Below are 24,726 nucleotides of genomic sequence, written 5' to 3'. Positions count from 1 at the left end.
TTTCTCAGCTGTGGGGTGGAAAACTCATGAGATTCATCCACAAGCAGTTTCTTAAAGTAACTAGCAATAGTTGCAACAGGTTCTTCCGTTGCTCAAGCTGATCTTTCTGAAGATATTGGCTTTGAAGGAAGGCAGACGCTGGCCATGCCAAGAGTTCCCTCATCCGTCATCTCCCAGAGCTTTCATTCCTGACCATCAATTTCCTGAACAAGACGCCGACAGGCTTTGATCAATGCGTCACTGTTGTTTTCTCTCCCTCTTTATCTAAATCTGTGCCTCTGGAAAAAATGACAAGACAAACTCCGGCCTCTTCGTCTTAATTTTTACTGCAAGAAATTGAATTCCGCCACTCTTCCATCACAAGTGAGAAGTTCAAGGGGCAGAAGAAAGTAAAGAAAGAGGGAAGGAAAACAGTACCATGCTGGAAAATTCATGGCTACTGAGAAAATAGATACTGTCAATAATGAAACGATGCTGTCAGAGTTACAAACTACATCTCCCATAATGCATCTACATGCAGAACAGTGATTGACTGTTCTCATGCCTTCAGTCAGGTTGTTTTTGTGTAGCCTATTTAGGTTTACAAAGTCCCTTTAAAATTTGAGATCTGTATGTGAGCAAAAAGTGCCTCTGTATGAGTTCTTGTTTTTAATATTTAGAATAAATGATATAGTTAAGCAATCTACTGTAACATGAGCAAAAGAGATGTTTTCCCAAAAAATCAGCACAATTGCAAATGTGATATTGACAGTTTAATATCAAGCTATGCATTTTAGACACAATATTGTCTGGTTTTGTTCGATTTAGTTCCAAACAAAGCCAGAAGAGAGAACGGTTGTGCATCTCAAAATGCATTTTGAACGAATCAATTGAATTAATAATTCAATGAGATAGTGACGTACAGCCAAATTTAAAGTATAATTTCATTTTTTTGAGCATTTCATATTTCTGTATTCAAAATGTTATATTTAAAACATTAATCTCATAACATTATGCAATTGTAATTGCAATGTAAATTCATTAATGTCACCATAAGCTGCATTAAACAGTCTGTAACTGTAATAATAATTAAACTCTGCAATGCATTTTATTGATACTGATTATATTTTATTATAACATAATATTGGCCCGTAATGGGAAAGTTAATTTCTGCCATCGATCAGAGGGTGCTCCTAAATTCTTGAAATGAAAAATTTAAGAATAAGAATGTAATTGTAGAGCCTCGCCATAACTCATATTATATGAAGCGCTGGTGTCTCTAAATGAACTGTAGTGCACACTAGAGCACTTCTGACCTCTGGTGCATATTCAGGGAATCACACGTTTGTGATATGTGAACAATAGCTTTCCATTCATTCCCTTTCCTAGTATTTGTCTGCATATCACTGTGTATTGCATGTGCCTCTTATAAACATTATTTCTATCAAGCATAGGAGTGGGCATACAAGTTAGGAAGGCAATGTAATGGTCAAAACCTCATGCTGATTCAAACCTGTTTGACTTTCTCTCTTCTGTCAAACACAAAAAGGAGGAGTTTCCCAGAATGCCAAGCTGCTCTTTTCTATGCAATAAAAGCAAATGGTGACTTTGATAGTACAAAAAGCACCATCAAGTTTCTAATTCTAAAAGTCCTGCCTTATTTGTCACAAACAATTATCAGTATATTTGTCTTGTTTTACAATATATTTAAACATCCTTAAAGTTAAATTTGTCTGAGAAGTAAAAAAAAAAATAAAGTTTTCCTGAAAATGCATCTTAAATGTGTGTTGTCTTATGTGTTTTATAAATATAGTAAAGGTATCAGATAGAAATACTATAGTATTTGACATATGGGTATGATATGAAATACATCTAGAAAGCTGACTTTGAATACATTGAATATGTGCATTTTTTTAAATCTTTGCATCACATGACCTTTGAAATGAACCAGAGGAAAAAGTGACTAAATATTGTGAAAAAATTTAACCAAAATGTTGACCACATGAAATTATACAACTCCCCTTTGATTAGAAGCAAGTCCACGTACATATTAGAGTTATTCACATATTAGAGTTATTAATTTAACATTGCATTTACATTGTATTCCAATAGAGTACAAGCTCAATAAAACAAGGTACTTTTCTATCATTTTTAAAGGTGAAAGCCTCAAATCTATTTTGAAGTAAAATACCATACCAAGGAGAAGGTGATAAGAGTGACATTTATTGAGGTTGAGTCGTTACAAACGAGATTATTCTGACCACAAAACCGAATGAGCTCCAGTTGCCTTCACTTTTCAACACGAAACGGGTCTATATCGCAAACACAATAGTGCAGCACAAGATTTATCATATTATTTGGTCGGGAATTCGATGTAAAATAACTGTAGGTTTTCTCTTCATTCACACTGTTTCAGCTAAATGTCTTTATCTGTATTACACCTGACACACACATATGAACAATAACAGAGAAACTACTACAAAAAGATTTAGAGGAGAGTCATATCATACATAATTTATGATAATATCATATCATACAAATCATTTTTCACTTAGGTCCACATATATTATGCTAAAGTTTATTGGATTCATTGTTTTGCAACAAAAACAAAGTTCTTTGCCTGAAAATTGTCAACCTGTTCTGAGCAAACAAAAAATGAATATCTAAATTTGGTCAGTCGTGTGATAACGTATTAATCAGTTTGACGTCAGAAATATTTAGGCACAAATTTAAGACATATTTGAATTGCATAATATTTGAATTTCATATGAAATGTTCATCCATTTGGAGTTTTAACAGATTGTTATCTAAATCTCTTTTTTAGCGAGTAGTTCAGAACAAGTTGTTTTTGTAGCTTTGTTTCAATAAATGCTCTTCTTGGGAAGAAAACTTTGAGTTGTGAATTGTATATCATTCTGAAACAGTATATTGTGATAATACATCAGGCTCTTTTATCTGAAAATGGATTCCTCACGATATGACCCCTTTGGAGACAGACAGACAGACAGACAGACTCGTTTTGTGGTGGGACAGACAGAGACAGAAGAGGCAGTTGCCCATCACAAGAGGAGAAGAGAGGCGTGATTGGGCTACAGTGCTAGCGGCAGCGGTCTAAGCCAATCGGTGAGCTGCCAAATGTCACATGTCACAGCGTGCTGGTGGAGGAGGATGCCAGCCGTTTCCCTATGTATATTCTGAGAAAGATAGAAAACAGAAAGAAAGACAGAAAGAGATAATCTGTCATCGTTTCTCATCTCTCAGATGGTCATCTGAGTTCTTATTTGTGTTCTTTCTTATGCAACATCAATGCCTGTAATGAAAATGGAAGTCAAAAATTCAATTTGTTCAGCTCAATACATTTTAGAGAGTCTGAGCTCAATTTTTTTTATTTGTTTCTGATTTATTGCAAACACAGACATATGGGACTCGGGGGCTTATGCAGGGAAACACTCACAGTGTCATGAGCCAAAGATAAAATTTGATCTACAGTCAATTTTACAAAGCCTCATATAAGCACTAATGGTCAAAAGTTTGAGATCAGTATGATAAAAGTAATTCAGACTTTTATTCAGCGAGGACACATTAAAATCATCAAAAGTGAAGAGTAAAGAAGAGGAAAAAAGAGGGAAAAAAAGAGAGAAGTGTCTCCATTAGCAATACTATTTAAGATACGATAATTTTGCGGATTCACTCATGCATTTAAATGCATAAACACTCCTAATCAGAAACAAATAAAGACAGATTGCCAGCACTAATGGATGGCAAAATGCACACTCTGACATTTGAGCACTATGTGTACAAGGTGTATTAAATTCCAAGTGCTGACTCGTGACTTTCAATGCAAATAAGGCTTATGATGGGATCAAAAATGGCATGTTTATAGGCTCTTTCCCAATCAACATCAATCATCTTTTGCATTAAAATCAGCCACAAACTCAAATAAGTTCAATGGGGTTTATGGGGATGGGATGAACGTCCGCAGAATCCTACACTTTTTTTAACGCAGATAAATAGTTCTGTAAAATATTAAAATGCACAAAGGGAAATATATATGGACTGTTTGAACATAGATGAATCTCAGTTTTTATGAAAAAAACTGTCTTAAAGCTATCGCTGATTTGCAATGATATTGAAATGAAAATATTAGAAGTTAGGATATGATATGAAATATGATGTGAGAAACTGACTCACCCCAGACCCAGCGTCAGAGCGTGTGAGGCGAGCAGAGACGGCAGGAGGATGAGGAGCACGTCTGAGGAAAACAAACCCCTCTTCATCACCTCAGTCTTCCTCACACTCAGGGAGCCTGACTGCTTTGGGTGATGAAACACAAACTCCCTAAAGAGAAAGAGAGAGAGAGAGAGAGATCAGGGTCATAATCTAGATATGTATACATGGATTTAGGACACCGAAGATGTGAGAATATAAATATATTCAATAAGGACCCTATTTTAACGATCTAAGCGCATGGTCTAATGTGCACTCAGGGTGTGTCCGAATCCACTTTTGCTAGTTTAACGACGGGAAAAATGGTCGGTGCTCCCGGCGCATGGTCTAAAAGGGTTGTCTCTATTCTCTTAAAGGGACTATGTGTAGCTTTTTAGGTATTTTATTATCTAAAATCAATATTTTTATTCATAAATATGCCCTCAATTGTGTACAAATACCTATGCCAATGATCAGACTAATCCTCGTAAACGAAGAATTTATTATCTTTATATACATGGGACGGGTAGGTTCACGGAGGCTTCCATGTAGTTCCGCCATCTTGGAAAACTATAATAGCAGAGAGGGACAAAAAGTACTAGGCCAACGCGTTTCCACAACGCGTTTTCGTTCAGAACCAGCGTCACGTGACTGAAGCCAGCAGAAGCGGAGAAGCAGAGCAGAGAGAGGCGCTTGTCACTGCCGCGGCAAGTTTAAAAGGCTGCACTGCACGGTTATTTATACACCGTTCATTCATACATACATATGAGTCACAGGATAAGGAGTCCTCGTCGTCGAAAAAGTCCAAAATAGACCGTAAAAGGAAACGTGACCGGAGATTACAAAAACAAGGGTTAATGTCGGGATAGCTAATGCAGGAGAAAGCTTTCAAAAGAGACCCTGAAGTTGCCTGCTTTCTTCTCGACAGGTAAGTCAATGTTACGGTCTTAATTACAAGCTTATTTTTCATTGCTTGGTTGTGTACTTTATTATATAGACAGCAGAACATTTATAGTTAAAAGTTAAACAGACTCTTTGATGAATAGCAGCTATTGAGTAAAGTAACGTTAGAGAAGGCTCTGATGATGATGATATCTAACAATGCACGTACTTCAAAAAATATAACAAGTAAAGAAGGCATTACTACTAATTACCATAGTTAATGTTTTTCACAGTCAGTAATTGATAACTGTAACATTCTTTTTTTCGTTCTTTCAAGTTTCAGTTTGTTTTAAATAACAAACCTGTTCACCCGAAGAAAAACTCGAAGTGCTATTATAAGACATCCTGTCATAGCTTTTTGGTACATAACGGCTACCGTAGATGCAACGCGCATTTGAAAAAGTGAGGCGCTGGAGAGCATTATTCGTTTGAATGCAAAATACAATTTCACCACTAGATGGGAGAAATTCCTACACACAGTCCCTTTAATGAGTAATGGGTGTGTTTTGGGCGTAACGTGCAATAAACCAATCAGAGTGTAATATCCCATTCCCTTTAAAAGCCAGTTGCGCTTGCTGGATTCGCTAAGACTGAACGCTTCTCTAGAGAGGAAACGGATCTGCTCGTGTGCTTATTTTTTATTCTCATGATAAATTACAGTTTTATCAGCATAATTTCAGTGAGAAGCTATTTTGAAAAATGCACATGAATCTGCGAATGTCTACATCTCTCTTTTGCTTTAATGACAGCAGCACTGAAGAAACAAACCTTGATCAAATGGCTGAGGAAAACGTGTCAACTGGAGTGTAAAAACTTGGCAGTAAATTTGGCAATATACGAGTAGGCGCAATGCTAGAGCTTTAGTATAAACAGGTCGCTGGCTGCGCTCGTCCAATTAATGACACTGACTGACACCGCAAAATATGCAAATATGAACAATAACCCAGGGTTTAGGAATGTACAAAGTGAAACGTCAGTTTATTAATACCCAGGATTAAGGTGTGAAAAACTATTATATGTATTAGATCAGAGGTGTCCAATCCTGCTCCTGAAGGACACTGTCCTGCAAAGTTTAGCGCCAACCCCAATTAAACACGCCTGAACCAGCTAATCAAAGTCTTACTAGGCCAAAGCTGCTTGAATGTCAATGGAGGAGAAGCCGACAGGACCAAAAAAAAGCAGTTTTACAAGAGAAGTCACAGACAATTTCGCCACAGGTATGATTCAGTTTAAGGCACTTTTTATTCATTTCTATGGTATCCGCAAACAGTGATTGACTGTCAAAATTCAATGATGTCAAGGCTGTAATGCGATTGGTTATCAAGGCACACGTGATCAAGTTAGCCGTTACGCTTTCTCCAATGGTAGAGCCACGGACCCTCATATCTCCCAATAATAAGACCATCTCTGACTAGGCATACTAAAAACTTCAGGCAAGTTGGCGCTCAACCCTGCAGGACTCTCCTGGACCGAGTTTGGACACCCCTGTATTAGATGCTTTTGACACAAATATCACGTCAGGCTGGAGAATTTAACAAGCGTGCACCATGTGACCCTGAAGGTGTTTTAAGCTTAATTTCTCTGAAACAGATTAAGCCAAATTCAGCATTGTAATCCCAGTTTAAATCTTGTCTATCCTATCATATAAAGCTTGTTGCTATAATGAAGTCAGACTGGACCTCATACATGCAGATGTTGGGAGAGCAGGAATATGCAAAGAAGTCTTTTGATGAAAAGACATTTGACATTTAAACATCACAGCTCAATGCAACCAAGATAAAACTCAAAGCCGCATTGGTTGCAGGAAAATGGAGTAGATAGTGTACAGTATGTTAACATTTTTATGTTTTTTTTTAGAAGGACTGCAATGACTAATCGATAAAACGATCAAATTTAATGTGAACGTTTTAATTAAATGACTCTACATCAGCTCTATTTCTAAAGACTGATTTCAAATAACCTTTGAAACATTTGTGCAGCAAGATTTATTTTTGTACAGTGCGTATATGCGCCGCCATGAAAATTGACAATGACAAAGTAAAGCTTTTTGTGCTTTCTCAAAGGTTTTTGCTTTTAATAGCATCATGATATCGGAGCAGTCTCTTGCTCAAATCTGCAATCCTAACATCATTAAACGTTGCAATCCAAAAAGTTTTTGTTGCAAAGTTTTTATCTGTAATGATATGTGCATTACAAACTTTCTCCTCTAGAGAGCCAACTCAGATTCGCTGACTCATGGTGTGGCGCACAAGCTATTTTTGTGTGGCGACTAAATGATCCTCTCTGAGATTTAAGCAGAGGTATGCAGGGCTAACGGAGGTCAAACGCTCCACTGCAAGAACTGGCAATCTGTGAAGCGCTCCGTTAATCTGAAAGGACACATCAGCACACAAGAACACCTCATTTATTTTCTTCCAAAATGACGTTTATGTCCTTAATAAGCATAATTTTATCTAGGACTGTAAACTGGCATCATGTGCAAAATAAATAAAAAAAGTTTAAACTTTATTATTCTATCTATTCCAGGGCTTTTTTGGCTGTTTTTTAGTTAGCTGAACCTGTAGAACTCAAATTAATTACATGAATATCCTCTGAAATTTTAAGTAACTTATTGTTCTTATCTTTCTACCCTTAACAAATTTGGGGTCAGTAAGATTTTTAAAAATGTTTTTCAAAGAAGTCTCTTACAAGGCTGCATTTATTTGATCAAAAATACAGTAAAAACAGTAATATTGTGAAATATTTATTCCTATGATCAAAGCTGAATTTTGTGCATCATCATTACTTCAGTCTTCAGTGTCACATGATCCTTCAGAAATCATTCTAATATGATGATTTGCCGCTCAAGAATAATTTCTAATTATCATCAATGTTGAAAACGGTTGTGCTGCTTCATATTTTCGTGGAAACTGTGATACGTTTCTGAGGATTGCTTGACTGATTAATATAGATTTCAAAAGAACAACATAGAAATATTTTGTAAGATTATAAATGTCTTAACTGGCACTTTTGTTCAATTTAATGAATCCTTAGTGAATACATTATTCTTGGTAAAACTTTTTGTTTTTTACATAACATTGTAATAGTAATGTGATTTTTTTTTAATGTAGATTTTAATTAATGGAAAGTAATGCAAACAACTCATAAATGCAAAAAAAAACAAAAAAAAACTTAATGGTCTCATAAATAGTTTTTTTATGCAAAAACAAAATTTGGGGTAAAGTATGAATTTCAATACATATTTGTATTTACAAGACCAGAGTAAAGGCTTTGGCTTAAAAAACAATTTCCAACAGTCTAACAAACAAACCCCCTGCAGTTCCATCATATTCCACAAACTGCTTACAAAACTCAGGAATACATTTATTAATTACTAACCATCAACCGTATGACTTTAGAAGGTGAACAGAAGAGACGAACATGATTTAAGAACATAGGCTACAACTGAATCGAAGTATGAATTAAAGGTAAATCTTACTTGGGCGGGAGGTTTTCTGGCCGACTGGACCAATCCCACACCCATTCAGCACTCACTCGCCTGTCATTCTCATCCGACTGAAAGAGAAAGAGAGCAGACCGAGACAGTGTGAGCGTATCAAATACATGCATTAAATCAGTGCGTCTCAACTGGCTTTGCTTCAGGAACCAGTCCATGGTACAGTGGACATCAAGTGGTGACCTGATACAACCATGGTTGTCCGTATTGCAAGTGAACCTGTATTTAATGTAGTCTGGGTCGTATTTCTTTTTATTAGGAACTCATTCAAGTTCATTAGCCTATTTGTTTTACTGTCCTATCATGCATGATTATACAGTTGCGTTTGCATTCATCAGCATTACAGCAAACAAACAGAAATGCAACACATTTGTGGGTCACCAGCAGTCTCGGCCTTTGCTATTTTTCACCCTTTTCACTTGAAACAGACCTCACAACAGAAGGAGCCTCCACTTGCACTCGAAAAAGAGGAACGCCCGCCATTACGCCGCGCACAAACAACAGTGTTAGGAATTAACTAGGGCTCAGGGCAAAAATGCCACCAAAATTAATAAAAATACTTCCAAAAACCAAGATATGGTGCAAAAAAAGTCCCCGTATAAGTTCTTGTTTTTAATATTTATAAGCAATTTCACATGAGCAAAAGTGCTGTTTGCCTGAATATCAGCACATTTGCAAATGTGATATTGATTTTATACAACAATTCTCCGGGGGGATCCGGGTCTCCGACTACAGCCATATAAATGAGACGCATAAAGGGAGGGTTTTTTCAGCTTGATGATTGAGTGACTAATCAAAAACTTATGAGCATACATAAAACCATGAAACCAATTACCATTGCAAAGTCTGTCTCAATCAGTCATTATAAAAGTACTGATATGATTGTAACCCTCATAACTATTCAGGTTGTGATTGGATCAGGTAATTTTCTGGCGATGTTGTTGGAGTTAACATGCTGTAGACTGAACAGTGCTGTTACCTGTATAGTGACACAGTCTGTGCTGCTGCTGCTGCCCTCACTGGCTGGTTTAGGAGATCCAGATGTTCTCGGGGTCACGACCTGCGGAGGACTGAAATCAGAGACCAAACTTGTGTTATAAAAACAGCACGTTTTGTCCACTTTTGTCCTGATCTCTTCGAGGGGAGAGTCTATTGGTGGGTAAATGTATGGGTATTTTTTCCCAGATCTTTCGATCTAATGGAGAAAATAAGCTTGTGCAATTTACATATGGACGCGGAAAAACACACAGAGAACATCAGCTTTCATTTCTGCTCTGACAGCCGCAAGACCAGCCGAACGCTGTGAGTGTGTGTTAGACATCAGGAATGGTGAGAGAACATTGAGCTTGGTGCGTTTTTCATCTTCAAACCAAACATGGGACTTCAGCCGACAAAAGTTTAAATCCCGTCTGGCTAGCGCTCTTCCCATAATATTACTCATTAGGTCAGTAGGTGGTACCTCTGGAAGTGGTCCAAAGTGGACAAGCTCAAAACATTATAGACCCCGTTTACACCTGTGTTTAACGTCGTCCACTTGTGATCCGATCGACCAAAACGCATCTTAATACCAGGTGTAAACAGGGTCTTGGATCAGGTTTGGAGCTGAACTTTGCAGGAAAGTAGATCTCCAGGAACAGGACTGGGCACTCCTGGTGTAAATAATACTGAAAAAAGCCAACCACTAAAGCCCAATGTTCCATTCATACAACACAAAACTTACTTTTTCAGTATGTAATCACTCATCAATCACTAAACATTTTGGAAACTGATTGAAATTAGTGATGAGTCGATCATGAACGATCCGTTCATTGCATCTGTCACGTGACAAATGAACGAAAGACTCGCAAGGTAAAGTAATTATTTATGTTCCCTGTAAATTATTTTTGACTGCATTATAATGATTTCTTAATTCAGAATATGATCAAGATTGCGTAGGTGGATGTGTTCGGGGAATTTGCCTGTTAAAAGCATAACATTTAAAGCCCCTTAAATGAACGAAATTGACTCGAAAAAAGATTTGTTCATTTTGATGAACGAGATCGAACAAGAAAGTCAGTAAAATGATCCGAACTTCCCATCACTAATTGAAATAAAACACTGCAAGTTCAAACATGTTTGCAATAATGTCTTTAGCAAGCTGTGACATTCAAAATGTGCATGTACAAAACAGATATGATTTGAGTGCCAGGCTGTATGTGAACACATGTCTTGGAGAAACAAAGAAAATAAAGAGATCTACAGGCAGATTCATTTACTTCCAAGTGAACTGGCTCAATATTTATAATTCCCAAAGAAAAGCTTAAACAGGCCTTCAGACACACACACCTCTCTGTTTGACTGCTCCTCTCACACTCCAGCTGAGCTTCCAGCAGAATCCTCTCCAGCTCCCCCTGCAGGAAGGAGGCTGTGGTGTCCTGTGCTCCTAACTCTCCTTCTGTTTGACCTGCAGATCCCACCAGACCCTCCAGCTCCACCCAAGAACCTGACGGACATATGAACCACGTGGACTTCTGGTTACTTTTGATTCATAAAATGGATTCAGTTTATTGCTGTGCAGTAAGACAGAGGAATCGGTTTGCAACGACAACATGAATACATCATGAATACATCCGTATTGTGACATATTTCCAGGCATGGACATACACAGGGCGGTCTATCTATCTATCTATCTGTCTGTCTGTCTGCCTGTCTGTCTATCTGTCTATCTATCTGTCTGTCTATATATCTAGATATCCATCGTTCTATGTGTCTGTCTGTCTGTGCATGGCCCTGTTTCCAAGTAAAACTGGATTTTGTCTATCTATCTATCTATCTATCTATCTATCTATCAATCTGTCTATCTATCGTTCTATCCTCCTGTCTGTCTATCATTCTATTGATGTATCTCTCTGATTGTTGACATGAACACAAAAGCTTGCTTACATAAGCATTTTATTTCTGTCAGAGATTAGCCAGCCACCTCTCTCTCTCTCTCTCTCTCTCTCTCTCTCTCTCTCTCTCTCTCTCTCTCTCTCTCTCTCTCTCCCTTCTAATCCTGACCTTCGTCATCTTTCCTAATGTGTCAAGCATCTTCTCTTTCCGCCTTCCTGGTCATTTTGAGGTTATTTTTCAGAGACAGGGGTTTTGCAGTGGAGAGAGGAGGGATTGTGCCATTGCTCCAGATTCTCCAGCATGTGGAATTGTGACATAACCGCAGACGAGGGCCGTGTGTACAACAAGCATAATGTCAAGCTGTGAGTGTGTGCATGTCTATTTGTGCATGAATGAGAGAATGTATTTGTGTTTTATGAATGATAACGTATTCCCTGAGAGGGATTCGGTTTTATGAAGAACTTGTGTTCTGCAAACACTATTGTTCTCACATTTCCCCCTGCGGACAGTTTAAGCCACTGATCAAATTATGAGTTGTTAACCCTCTTCACAGTAATTGGCTTAGAACAGGCGAGTCATGGAATCTATTTACATAATAATACAGACAAAACAATGGCACTGCAAAATAAAAACACACAGATATTAGGCTACAAGGTTATATATGTGCACTGTAACACCAACCTTAGTGGTCACACACTTTGAACAAAAGTGATTGTGTTATTTTAAAATAGAATTCATAAGAAGATAAATATATTTTACATTAATTGTAATTAATTTTTTATAGAACTGAGTCTAAAATGTCTTTTAAATAGTATTTATATGCATTCACGTTATTTTTTTTCTATTCAAATTATAATAATTGTATAATTTATTTGAAAATAATTTATGCACAATATACTATGGGTATTAAAACAAAATTATAACTTTGCAATTTAAATAATAATAATAATATACATAAATATCAATATGACACAGGTTATAAATAGGCCTTTCTATATAGGCTGCACATCACAGGTTATAACAATGAAGCAGTGTTATGTAAACATGCAGTCTTACCGTGCAGAGCATCGTCCGGTGTTTGAGATCCTGACAGAGACATGATGGGACAGAAGAGTTCAGGAGATGATGCACTGACTTCAGCTCCTATCGGCTTTCTTTGCCCGTGTTTAACCGTCCTCTGCGTTTGTTGACAACACTTTTGTGGGTGTGTTTGAGTGGCTAATGCTCGCTGATCACCGTTTCTTAGAGGACGTTTCCTCTCTTTCCTCCAGGGGGCGCTCGATGGCTCACAGAACCGAAACCTCCATTGAATCACATTCAAAACACACGTTTTTTTATTTTTTATTAATTAATTTATTTAAGTATTAGTTTTACATAAAATTGGGATAATGCTAAATAATGAAAAAAAATCAGATAGTAAATTAGATATTGATATCTAGTAACTGTAATGACCATGCAGAGTGCGGTCTAGTTTAATTGTTTAGAGGGCACCTGAATATAATAAATAGACATTGTATTTAAAATAACTGGTCGATATATAAAATAGCATAATAATTGTTTACAACCCATCGTTTCTGACCAATCAGAGACAACTTGCCGGACTCCACGCCCCGCCCTCCGTTTCAGTGTTTTGCCATTCTCTGCACTTGTTCTATTTTTATGACGTAAATGCGGTAATCTCTCTTTCTCCCCACGTGTTTCAGCAGGAGGTAAATATTGGCATATTTCCCTTCTTTTCCATAAATAGACCTAAACAGGTGCCTATCTTTGGTATAAACTGGAAAACAACAAAAACTCAGCAAATTAAAGATTTGTTTATTTTATATTTAAAATCTCCCAAGTCCAGATATGACACGTAGCATATACAATTATTTTAAAGGGTCAGTATTAGATGGTTTGTCTTTGATAACGACAAGTGAGAACAACACTGAGTGTCTCAAAATAACTTACATGACAAAACAAAACATCCAGCATGTGTTGTTACCATTTAGAGTCACATGACCTCAAATAAACTTTTAATAACATGGTAATCTCTTCTGATCACCACACACACACACACACGCACCATCTAATCCGTCTTTCACTGACAAAAAAGTACCATGGTACTACTGTATTGTCGCAGTTTTAAGTGATAAATTTCAACTGTGATCATTTAAATGCAGTTTATAGCAACTCACAATACTTTTATGAACACTGATAAACATCTTCACACCCGACTGCTACTTTCAGCCCTGACAAGAAGACATTCCACTTCAAAAATGTTGTAGTGAATAGTGTTCATATTAGTTCCCCTGATTCCTCATTCTCGCTCTAGTTTGTTGTTATAATCACGGATAATTAGATTGGTCACGTGTTCATCTGGTTCCCTTTGTTTGTTTGTTCCTTGTATTTAAGCCCTGAGTTTCTTTCTGTTCCTTTGTCTGGGATCGTCAATGTTTATCGATCTCCTGAGTTTAGTTTTGTGAGATTAAATATTATTCTGTATTCGTCGTGCACGTCTCTACAGCACCCACACGTGACAGGAATACAGTAAGGAAATATTAAATTACTGATCATCTTTCTATGTTAGTATAGTAAATGCTACCATAATAATTGTATTTTTTATGTTTTTATAATCTTTTTAAAACTGAATATTAGCATTTTAGAACACATCTGTACTGAGATCAAACTTAAAAATTATTGACTAATTAATCATTTCCTGCTCATTGTCATTATTAACAATAAAGCCTACTGTATCATATTTTGGTAACTCTTTACAATAAGTTTTATTAGTTAACATTAGTATTAATTAACATTAACCATGAGCAATACATTTGTTACTTTATTTATTAATCTTTGTTAACGATAGTTAATAAAAATCCAGCTGTTCATTGTTTGTTCATGTGCATTAACTAATGTTAACTTAAGCAACTTTTGATTTTAATAATGTATTAGTAAATGCTGAAGTTAACATTAACGAGTGTTAAAAAATGCTGTAGAAGTGCAGTTGAACATTATTGTAAAGTGTTACCCATATTTTATATGCAGATTTCTAATGATTCTAAATGATCAACATGATCAACCTGTTGCACACAATCTACTTCATGCCTTCTGTGGTCTGATTGATAGTTTATACTTTTTTAGCAAGTAAAAGGACTTTTAGGTTAATCATGCATAGTTAGTGTTAAAGGGTGAGTTCACCCAAAGATCGTTTTGATGAAATCTGAGAGCGTTCTGTCCCTCCATTGGCAGCGCGTTTGAGCTTCAGCAAGAACCAATGAGGTTCATTCTCGTGTTACGCAGCACGTTTGAGCTAAAGTAGGAACCAATGAGGTTTGTTCTCGACAGTCAAGCAGGTTCGGTTGAGCTTCTCTTTATGTTCACTGATTAATGTTTAAATGTGAATAAAAGTCTGAATTATATCTGTTCATCATATAAAGCGATTGGACTAAAGCGCTCAATTCATATTGATTATATTCATAACATAACTTTTTGAAGCGTCAAAGAAGTAGTTGTGTAGCTGTCAATGGAGGGACAGAAATCTCTCAGATTTCATCAAAAAGATCGTCATTTGTGTTCTGAAGATGAACGAAAGTCTTGCGGGTTTGGAATGACATGAGGGTGAGTAATTAACGACAGAATTTTCATTTTTAAGTGAACTATCCCTTTAAGGCCACAATAACACCTCGCCTAAGTTAATGTATACATGCTTCAAAATATTTAAAGTCAATGATAAAAGTATTTTGTTTGACTTTATAGCTCATTTTGTGAATGAGGCCGAGGCTAACAGATTTTGGAAATGATCTTCATCACACTCCAGAGAACTTCAGGATACAGTGACAGCCAGAAAAACAATACTGCAATCTAATATTTATAAAATGAAGACCAAGAGTCTTATTATTATTGTTCATTTTACAAAAATCAGCAATAAAAACTTAAACTGATGTAATGCCTTTGTTTTATGAGTGGTATCATGCAATTCTGACATCATTGGATGGTTGTTTAATATGTCAGCACCAGAGGGAGACATTCAAAAGCATTGGAAAACTTCAGGATGGACCCTGCAACACACAATATAACAATATAATGTATTTATTTATTTTAGTTTGATTAACGTTTGGCAAGGTCATGCGTTTGATTCCTAGAGAATGCATTAATGTATACCTTGAATGTAGTGTATGCATTCAAGTATGTAATGCAATGTTTTAGATCAAAACATTTGCCAGATGCATAAATGTAAATCATTTGAAACACTTTGCTGGTCAGGAAGAGGTCTGGCAGTTGTAAAGATATCAGGTATCTTTGTGTGTGTTTACTGAAGGATGAAAAGGAAACATCCATCTGTCCATCTAAAGAACACCTGCATCATCAGGCGGCCAGCTCACAACGTGCCATTTGACCCCGGGGTTGTTCAACTGGATCATGTTGCTCGGCCCTCAAGGCAAATGCGCATGAGAAGCTGAGATGATTATTAGTCGTTTGCTGACAGCAGCTGGTAAAAGCCGACCTTTCTTCTGCTCCGGCTTTTTGACTTCCAAACACGCCAATTCTACACTCTTAGAAAAAAGGTTCTATTTAGAATCTTAAAGGGTTTTTTAAAGGCGCTTAATATAGAACATTTTAGGGAATTAAGCATACAACTTTATCACCTGTTAACCTGTTAAACATGAGAGTATCATGCAACACTTTAAGACATTTCTCCTTATATAGAACCTTTTTGGCATCTTTGAAATTGAGTCAAGACCCAGAGGGTTCTAGAACATCATTTAACCTATTTTTTATTTTTACATTTTACATGTGTTACATGAAATAAAAAAGCAACCAGACCAAATAGTGGACTGTGTCAAGCACACTGGGGGGGAAAAAAAGTAGGATTTACTTCAAAACAACTTTCCTCCCCAAAATTGCAAGCAAATTTCACAAATAATTACAAAGAAACGGCAAGCAACACTTGAAATTATTTTGAAGTAGAAAGACTGAAATAGTATTGTCTTGCAAAATGTACTCCAATAATCTGTTTTATTTACAAATTTGAAATTTGTAAAGTCAGAAATCATAATGATGGTTTTTATTGTACTCAATTTATTTTATTTAAAAATGTCATTATTGTAATGCTAAAAAAACAGACTTAATTGTCATGAAAATAGTGTCACGTTTATTGCTGTTAATTATTAATCCTAATATTAAGAATAAAAACATGTAATCTGATGAGTGTTCGACTCATGTAAGTGGGTCTGTTGACTGGGCTGAGGTGTTTCCGTGTGATGGTCTTGTGGAGCGTCGGGACCAGCTCGTGTTTTTCAGCACAGTGCTGATCCAGCTATCCCGTGTCATGTGACCCCGCTGGCCAGGACACACTGGATAACAAGAGGCCCCTGACACCGCCGTGGGATTCAGACCCAACACTATATATAGCACGAATGAGTGCTGAAGGGACATATCCAAATACATCATCTCTCTGGCCTGAAGATTAAAGGGGGTCGGGGAGGGAGAAAAATTAATGAGCTTTAATCTCAATATCCTCCTCTCATTTCCATCTTATTTGGTCTATAAAGTCTAAGTATAACTTTAAAAGTCAATGTGAAACCTCATTTTACTTCCATAATCTTATGTGTTTCTGAGTAAAATTAAGTTTAAAAAATATATATGTTTGATTTTTTTTAAAGTGATGAATGGATTGGCTAATGGAACAGCAAGTTTTGACTTTTTATTAAATTACATAAATATGGTTTTATTCAAATGTAATTGTAACTTTAAATTTCTTGTTCAATTGTATTTACACATTCATACTATATAGAACATACTTTTTTAGCTTTCACAAAGAAAGTTTATTATTATTATTATTGTTATTATGATTACTCAATGTTGGGGCGGGAAAATATTAGTTAGTTTTGCAGTTCCGTTCGGTGACGCTATTTCAACTTTAAAGCCTTTAAAAACACACTGAGCTACTTGGATGAATGGTGCTTTATAAATGCAGTTTATTATTTAATTAGGACAAGTTCATCAAAATATTTCATTCCAAATTAGTGCCCTTTGAATTTGTAAAACATTTGACAACACATAAATACATAATCACTATTTTTTTTTAAAAAAAGAAAGAAAGAAAAGAAAACTCCAAAAGTTGTTATAAAAATTAAGACCTTTATCATTGTTTTCATGATCTACTTGCAGAGGAAAACACTAAGCACCTAAAATGATTAATATTTACATGTTCAGTATGTCCATTAGTTTTATAGGACCTGTTAAGACTGTAATCAGTGTGATGTGTTCTAATGATATTTACTGGTTAGTGTCATTATTAACCATTTTTTGCAGAGACATTCAGCCCTGAAATCTTTAGTTATATATTTCAACAGCACAAAAATTATTTTGAAAAAGAATAGACATGCATAGGTTACAAAATTATGTACATATTCAGCATGTGCGTGGATGCATTGTATTAAGTGCTTTAAAGGTGCATACACTGAACGTGATTGTCTGTAAAACATTGCTTTTTAAACTTTTTTTCAAGCCCTGCCATCTACCTCTCTCTTTGATATTGTGTAATCTCCATGAATGTCCACGTATGTTCATGCAGACGGAGGAGAACTGATGTGAGTCTGAATCTGTCCTGGTCTGGACGTCCTTCCTCCAGAGGACAGCAGGACAGAAAATCCGTCGTCTTAAACATTTTTCTAAAGAGTCAAAAAATAATGATTTTTAAAATCTGTTACTATATCAAACAGGTTCATTCTTTTACATTTCATCAATTGGGCTGTCAAGCGATTACAATTTTTAATCTACTTTTAATTACATGAATTAATCGCACATACCCCCCCCCCCCCCCCTCAAAAAAAAATATATTTAAACTCATTATTGTGTTAAATGAGAAAATCATCAAAGAGACATTACAAAAAGTAGCTTTAGAAAGAAAAAAAAAAAAAAAAAATATATATATATATATATATATATATATATATATATATATATATAATATATATATATATATAGCCTATATATATATATATATATATATATATATATATATATATATATATATATATATATATATATATATATATTACACATAAACCTTTAGGCTTCAGCGGCCATGAGGGTGAGTTAATAATTACATAATTTTTGGGTGAACTATACTTTTAATGTTTTTTTATAAATAAGGAAATATGGGAAAAAAAATCATATTATAATTTTTAATGAAATATAACTATGGAATATATGGAATATAACATATATATATTAGTATAAATATAAATACAAAGTTTTATATGAGATGTGATTAATGGATTTGACAGCAGTATATGTTAGAGTATGTGTAGTATTAACAGTATTTTACCGTGCTGAAATGCACAGCGCTGAAGATGGTGATGATGAGGATGCCGATGATGATGGAGGCGATCGACACGTAGAGCGCCATCTTCCCTAAATGCCTGGAACCATCATAATCTCCCCGATCATAACTGTTTCTGGACTATAAAAGAGAGAAGAGACATTACAATTAACAGAAGTTTTTCCCTTTGTGATTTGTATGTTTTTAAAACTCATCCAGCCAAACTAACAGCTGAAAAAAAAAAAAAAAGATACATTTAGTTTCATGTACACACAGTTTACTACAATATTAATATTCGATAATATGTGAATATTAATATTATTGATAATAAACATTCAAACTGGAAGAACAAAGCTACAGCCTCTTCTTTAGAAAACCTGGCCTAACACTTGCATCTCTGTGATATTCTGCTCTCTAGATATGGGCGGGCCCTTTTAAATATAAATATTTGGGATATTTTGTCTTTTGCCTATTTTATCCTCTGCTAGGTTACAATCCAAGTAATCAACAAGCAAATATCCTCAACAAACCCCAGCATTAAGGAGTAACAACTCAAAGAGATAATGAGTTAAGCGTACAAGTTTAATATTTAGAGTCAAAAACAGAATATTTAGTCCAATAATCTGTTTTATTTACAAATTTGAAAAATCATTATGTACAGTCAGAAATCATAGTTTTTTTATCGTACTCAATTTATTTAATTTTAAAATTTCATTATTGTAATGCTAAAAAACTGACTTGTCATGAAAATAGTGTCACGTTTATTTGCTGTTAATTATTAATCCTAATATTAAGAATAAAAACATACAATCTAATTCATATTTAGAATATATTTAGAGTCATTACTGATCAAGTATGATCAATAATGATAGTAATACTTGACACTAACTGAACGATCAATATAAAAAAGTTGCTGCAATACATTTTTAAGTACAATCAACTTGGATGATTGAGTCATTTCAACTTAAATGACATTAAACTGGCTTATAAAATGAGTTGAATCTTGTATAACTTATAACACAGAGTTGAAAATGTCTTATTTTGATGAGTTGAAGCAATGTAAAAACATGTGTTGTCATAACTTATCGATGGTGCAATATGAGTCCTGCGGGAACTCACCATGACGGAGAACACCAGGGCTAAGATGTTGATGGGGTAAGCAGGACAGAAGCAGGTGAGGATGGTCAGGACCAGGTAATTTCGTAGAGGAGGTCTTGGGGTCGTAGGACCGAACCAGTGGTGATACAAATCCATACTCCCGTTCAGAGAGCCTTTCACATCCGTCTGTGAGCCGGCCGGAGCCATGACGGCAGGCCAACACTCCTGATAACGGGCTAATGTCCACCAAAAAACGACTTTTCCAGAGAAAGCAGTTAAAAAACAGAGTTAACAGAGAGAGAGGAATAAATCCAGCAGAGCTGTGTGGGCTGTCAGGAATCAAGATGAAATGAGGAGTGTTTTCGGTGGGAGGGTGTTTGGGCAACAAGAACCTGTGAGTAATGGGATCGCAGGGGAGATGAGACAAAAATATGGACGACACTTTCCCATGGACTGATTCCAAGTCAGCAAAATTTGTGTGTAGCCTATGTTATTCTCTGATTTTCTGCGGTTGTACCAGGACCAGCACCAGGACGGTCTCGTCAAACTAAACTCATAATAGGGTCAAATGCAGAAATGGTGATGAAACTGGTGTGTGTGTGTGTGTGTGTGTGTGTGCATTTCCACATGGGTGGGCGTGCGGTATTGGGGTTACAGGGTATCAGGTGTGTGTTGTGGGACAGAGATGGACATATCAGAGCAGGAGGGGGCAGGTCAAACACGTCTGTTCCCATGCCTCGAAATTTTGGATGGCGTCTCACTTGTTTGCTTATGACGAACTGGAATGCGGCAAGCTTCATGGACAACGACTTGAGCCGAGACTGACAACGCTGACTGTTTAGATCTGATAGTTATGAAATGGTTGAAATCTACTGTGTTAAATGTTGCAAACCAGCTGAGAAACCGCACACACGTTTTTGGCAATGTGAAATATCTACATTTCTATTTTTCATTGAAAATGAGTACACCAGAAACACCATAAAAATGTGGTATGAAACATATTCAGAATTTTAGTGCTTTATTGTATAAAGCAATATGTATTTCAAAAGCTTTACAGAAGTTGAATGTACACAACAAATGTTAAAGACGTTTATAATTTATAGACTAGAACTCAAAGGTTTGGACAGCACTATTTATTTATTTATGAAATGGAATTGAACTAGTAGTTTGGGAAAAGCAGCCAACATTTTATTAATAATTCCTTAATTATGATGACTTTACTAATATTTTAAAATAATATATACATTGGATTTCTGAAATTGAATTGGACTGAATAGTTAGGTAAAAGCAGTCAACATTTTATTAATAATTCTTTAAATTTGATGACTTTACTAATATTCTAAAATAATATATATATTATATATATATTATTTTAGAATATTAGTAAAATCAAATATATATATATATATATATATATATATATATATATATATATAATTGTGGCTGTGAACACATTTTTGTTCGTGTTCTGTTAATATTACAACCTAAATGTATTTTTAAATATTTTTTTGTTGTATAATATTTCAAAAGATCCTCAGATATAAGAGATATACTCAACACTATTTTTTTATTTTATTTTTATTTCTGGATTGGATTGGATAGTTAAGGAAAAGCATGTTTACTAAGTTTATTTTCTCCATAATTCCTAAATTTTGTTGACTAATATGTTTTCTAAAATAATAATATTGTTAGTATTATTTCAACAATTTTATATTCCATTTTTATTTATGAAATATTTCAATGTTCAGGGTTTACAATATTGTAGAATATTATATGAGTGTTGTGAAAAACTACATACACTATTTAAATGTAAACATGATATTTTAGATTTAGATTACAATTAGATTACAAAGTGAGATTCATAAGAGATTTCATAAAAAATTCATAAGAGCACGATCCATTCTGCATACGACCAAACCATGACAATCTCTGCTAAAAACTCTCTGCAAATCCACAAAGAAGAAAAACATGAATACAGATGCCATCAAATGGAATGTTTTAAAATAATTTATTAGGATCTTTTTATTTGAAAATTTCCAGAGGTGAAAATTAAAAAAAAAAAAAATACAGTAAAGGGACAGCGGAGCAGCGTAATCGAGCATCAGGTCACAGTGTTGCTTTCCAGTTCTGCTGCTGATCCCCAAGCCCCGCCCCTTTTACAAATCATCCGAACAAAACATGTACTGTAAAAATCTCAGAAACTTTCAAAGGGGTTAAAACGGATCTTGAAAAATATAGCTTTTTTTTTTTCTGAAAAATAATTCTTAATGCCACATAATCGCCGCCGTATTCGTACCACCGCTAACGGCGTTCGTTATTACTTGAGTTTAAAAATAACTTATTGCTTTTTGTTGGTTAAATAGTTACAGTGTGTGCCGTGCAGTAGTTTTGTGAGGCGTCCCCGTCAGCTGGAGTTTTCGGATCGTCACAGCGACCACTGCTCCAAAAAGAGGCTACACATGTCAAACGGAAGACTCAATGTTATTGCGAATAGGTAGAAATCAATGATCAAATCCAATGTTGCCAACTTAAATGATCTCTGGATGAGTATTATTCATGTATTTTTCCCAGAAGGCCTCCGTTAGAGCCGTGATGTCACAGACGTCCTCCTCCATTACCGGCAGAGACGAGACAGTTTCAAAGGTGGCAGTTGAATGCATGTAAACTAGCTACGTGTACATCCATACTTCAGTCTACGCTGTGCACACACACACACTCTCTCCGTCACACACACACACACACAACAGGATAGAAACGGAGATGTAACAGCGCTCAGACTCCTTTGCTTTGTAAATGTGTCCTTCATTTCTTTAAAAACAGCAGTGTACCGTCAAAAAAACAAAGAGAAAGGAGAGGGAAAGTACACTGAAAGAAGTACACCGCGCAACAAAATTATATATATAATATATATTTCCAAAAAACAGCATGAAGAAGCCTAGCAGCCGTGCCCTTCCGAATGAGGCTACTAAACTGGTTGCGACCTTCCTCTTCCCTAAAATGGGACCGAATCATTTGCTCTTTTTGGAAAACCAAACCTGGTTTTTCAGGGATGTGGTTTGACGCCTCGTACGTGACGGCAAACGTTAGAAACGTGTCTTCCGAATTCATGCAAAAAAACCTCGAAAACTGAAGCACTTTGTGCAACCGAAAGAGCATCAAAACATTTATCTTAGAGAAACTGTCAGTATAAATGGAGTCGAAAGTGAGAGGAGCACAACCAGAGACACACATCAGTCCAACTCGGTCATGATGCTAATCTCAGAAATACAAGATTCAATGTGAAGAAAGACGTTTGCATGTTAAAAACCCATAAAGGACCCGCACCCTCCCGCGCCCCCCCATCTGAACCCTCCCAAAATACATGCAATATATACAGTATCTACAAAAAGAAGCTGAACATTGAGCCTCGGCATGAGCAGAACGAGCTCCTGTGTGAATCTGAACATGTAGAATGGTTCGACCAACGATTCACGTGGGAAATTCGTAAACGAGGCCCATTGCTTCTCATATAAAAACCAATTTTACGGAAAAAATATCAAACCGATTCAGCTTACAACATTACAAATGCTGTGTAAAAACTACCAAAATATACATTTTTGTCCTGTCGTTTTGTTTTTGTAAATTTGATTCATTCTCACGTCTTTGTTCGGTGTTGTTTGGATTTGTAATGCTTAATAAACATCAAGGAAGACAAATCCTGAACTTTTTTTCCAGTTTCGTTGCTCCTTCTCTCTCTCTCTCTCTCTCTCTCGACATCATCCGTTACAGCATGAGTACAGTAAAAACATCAAAACACAGTCAGCAAAGACATCGTAACAAATGCAGAAAAACTTGTCAAATAAAAATCCGGAGAAACGGAATCCCTCGCGTGTTTCCCGCACGTACAATCAAACAATATGTTTTTTTTTTTTTTTCTTCATTTTTTTTTTTCTTTCAAAAGACAGACGGCAGCATATCATACACGAGTCGCTGATAAACAGGATACGTCAGGAAGAAAATACGGGATGAGGAAAAAGAAAAGTGATGTTAGTAGAGAATGGAGGAAAAAAAAGAAAAGATGGGAACTCCAGAGTGGAGTCGGGAGGGAGCGTCCCGTAAGCACGTCACGTGGTCAGCGGCGCTCGTGCTTCACAAGCTCGTGAGTTTCTTCATCCCGTGCCGGATGCTGATAGGACACCTCAGTGGTAGCCATTGGTGAAGGCAGTTGCAATCAAAGGGCCCTTGGAGGAGAGAGAGAGAGAGAGGGATTTTAAAGGAATGATCCGGTTCAATACAAGACTCCTGTGGCCCTGTTCACACCTGGAGTTAAGATGCGTTTTGGTCGATCGTATCATAAGTGGACGACACTAAATACAGAAGTAAACGGGGTCTAAAGCCCTTTGAGCTTGTCCACTTCCAGAGGTAGTTGAAAACGCATTCGATTACGCGTTTCTTACTTCTAAAAGTTTCATTTTTACTTCTAACATTTGTTGCAAATATTTGTTTTTCTTCTAATATTTGTTTTTAACCATGAGTGTAATGCACTTGTAAGTCTTTGTGGCAAGACATTCCTCATCACATATTGTAATGTGAACAAATGTTAGAAGTGAAAATGAAACTTTTATGTAAAGTCCTTCTATGTTTGTATTAATATGCTTTGATTATGGTTATGCTTGTTGGAATGTGTTTTTATATTTCTTTGCCATCAACCTGCCAGGGACTACAGATGAAAATAGCCTATATGGCTAAATCTGGCACATTTACATGATGGACTTGAGTGCTCATGTTGATTAATGTGCATTGTCCCTTTTAAAATAAATAAATTCTAATTCAAATTCTTCTGTAC

At 35.9% G+C, this 24,726-nt stretch overlaps 3 protein-coding genes across 6 annotated transcripts in view; all 3 read right to left on the bottom strand.

The window, feature by feature from the left end:
• Window positions 1-1,861: 1,861 nt before the first annotated feature.
• LOC307158660 (BCL2/adenovirus E1B 19 kDa protein-interacting protein 3) lies at window positions 1,862-12,751 on the bottom strand. The gene is made up of 6 exons (XM_079871418.1): window positions 12,551-12,751; window positions 10,949-11,105; window positions 9,603-9,693; window positions 8,606-8,682; window positions 4,171-4,317; window positions 1,862-3,173 (listed from the first exon to the last, which is right to left on the bottom strand). Exons 1-6 carry the CDS (start codon window positions 12,591-12,593, stop codon window positions 3,125-3,127), a joined length of 564 nt encoding a protein of 187 aa, XP_079727544.1. The 5' UTR covers window positions 12,594-12,751; the 3' UTR covers window positions 1,862-3,124.
• A 4,679-nt stretch (window positions 12,752-17,430) lies between these two features.
• Window positions 17,431-20,493, bottom strand: LOC307159619 (transmembrane protein 233). Its single transcript, XM_079873088.1, has 3 exons — window positions 19,923-20,493; window positions 18,810-18,944; window positions 17,431-18,150 (listed from the first exon to the last, which is right to left on the bottom strand). The coding sequence occupies exons 1-3, from the start codon at window positions 20,106-20,108 to the stop codon at window positions 18,139-18,141; spliced, it is 333 nt and encodes a 110-aa protein (XP_079729214.1). The 5' UTR covers window positions 20,109-20,493; the 3' UTR covers window positions 17,431-18,138.
• Window positions 20,494-21,893: 1,400 nt separating this feature from the next.
• Window positions 21,894-24,726, bottom strand: part of msi1a (musashi RNA binding protein 1a) — a 53,650-nt gene continuing 50,817 nt past the window's right edge. For 2 of the 4 annotated variants that reach the window (XM_079871373.1, XM_079871372.1), the window contains exon 16: window positions 21,894-24,121. In XM_079871373.1, the coding sequence (XP_079727499.1) occupies window positions 24,080-24,121 (42 nt within the window). In that variant the 3' untranslated portion in view covers window positions 21,894-24,079. The remainder of the gene's footprint in view (window positions 24,122-24,726) is intronic. The other 2 variants (XM_079871374.1, XM_079871375.1) reach the window with 1 other exon arrangement.

The sequence above is a fragment of the Squalius cephalus genome (assembly GCF_949319135.1).
Source record: "Squalius cephalus genome assembly, chromosome: 5".
Taxonomy (NCBI): domain Eukaryota; kingdom Metazoa; phylum Chordata; class Actinopteri; order Cypriniformes; family Leuciscidae; genus Squalius; species Squalius cephalus.
Note: the sequence above shows the minus strand (reverse complement) of the source record. Positions and strands in the feature narration are given on the sequence as shown.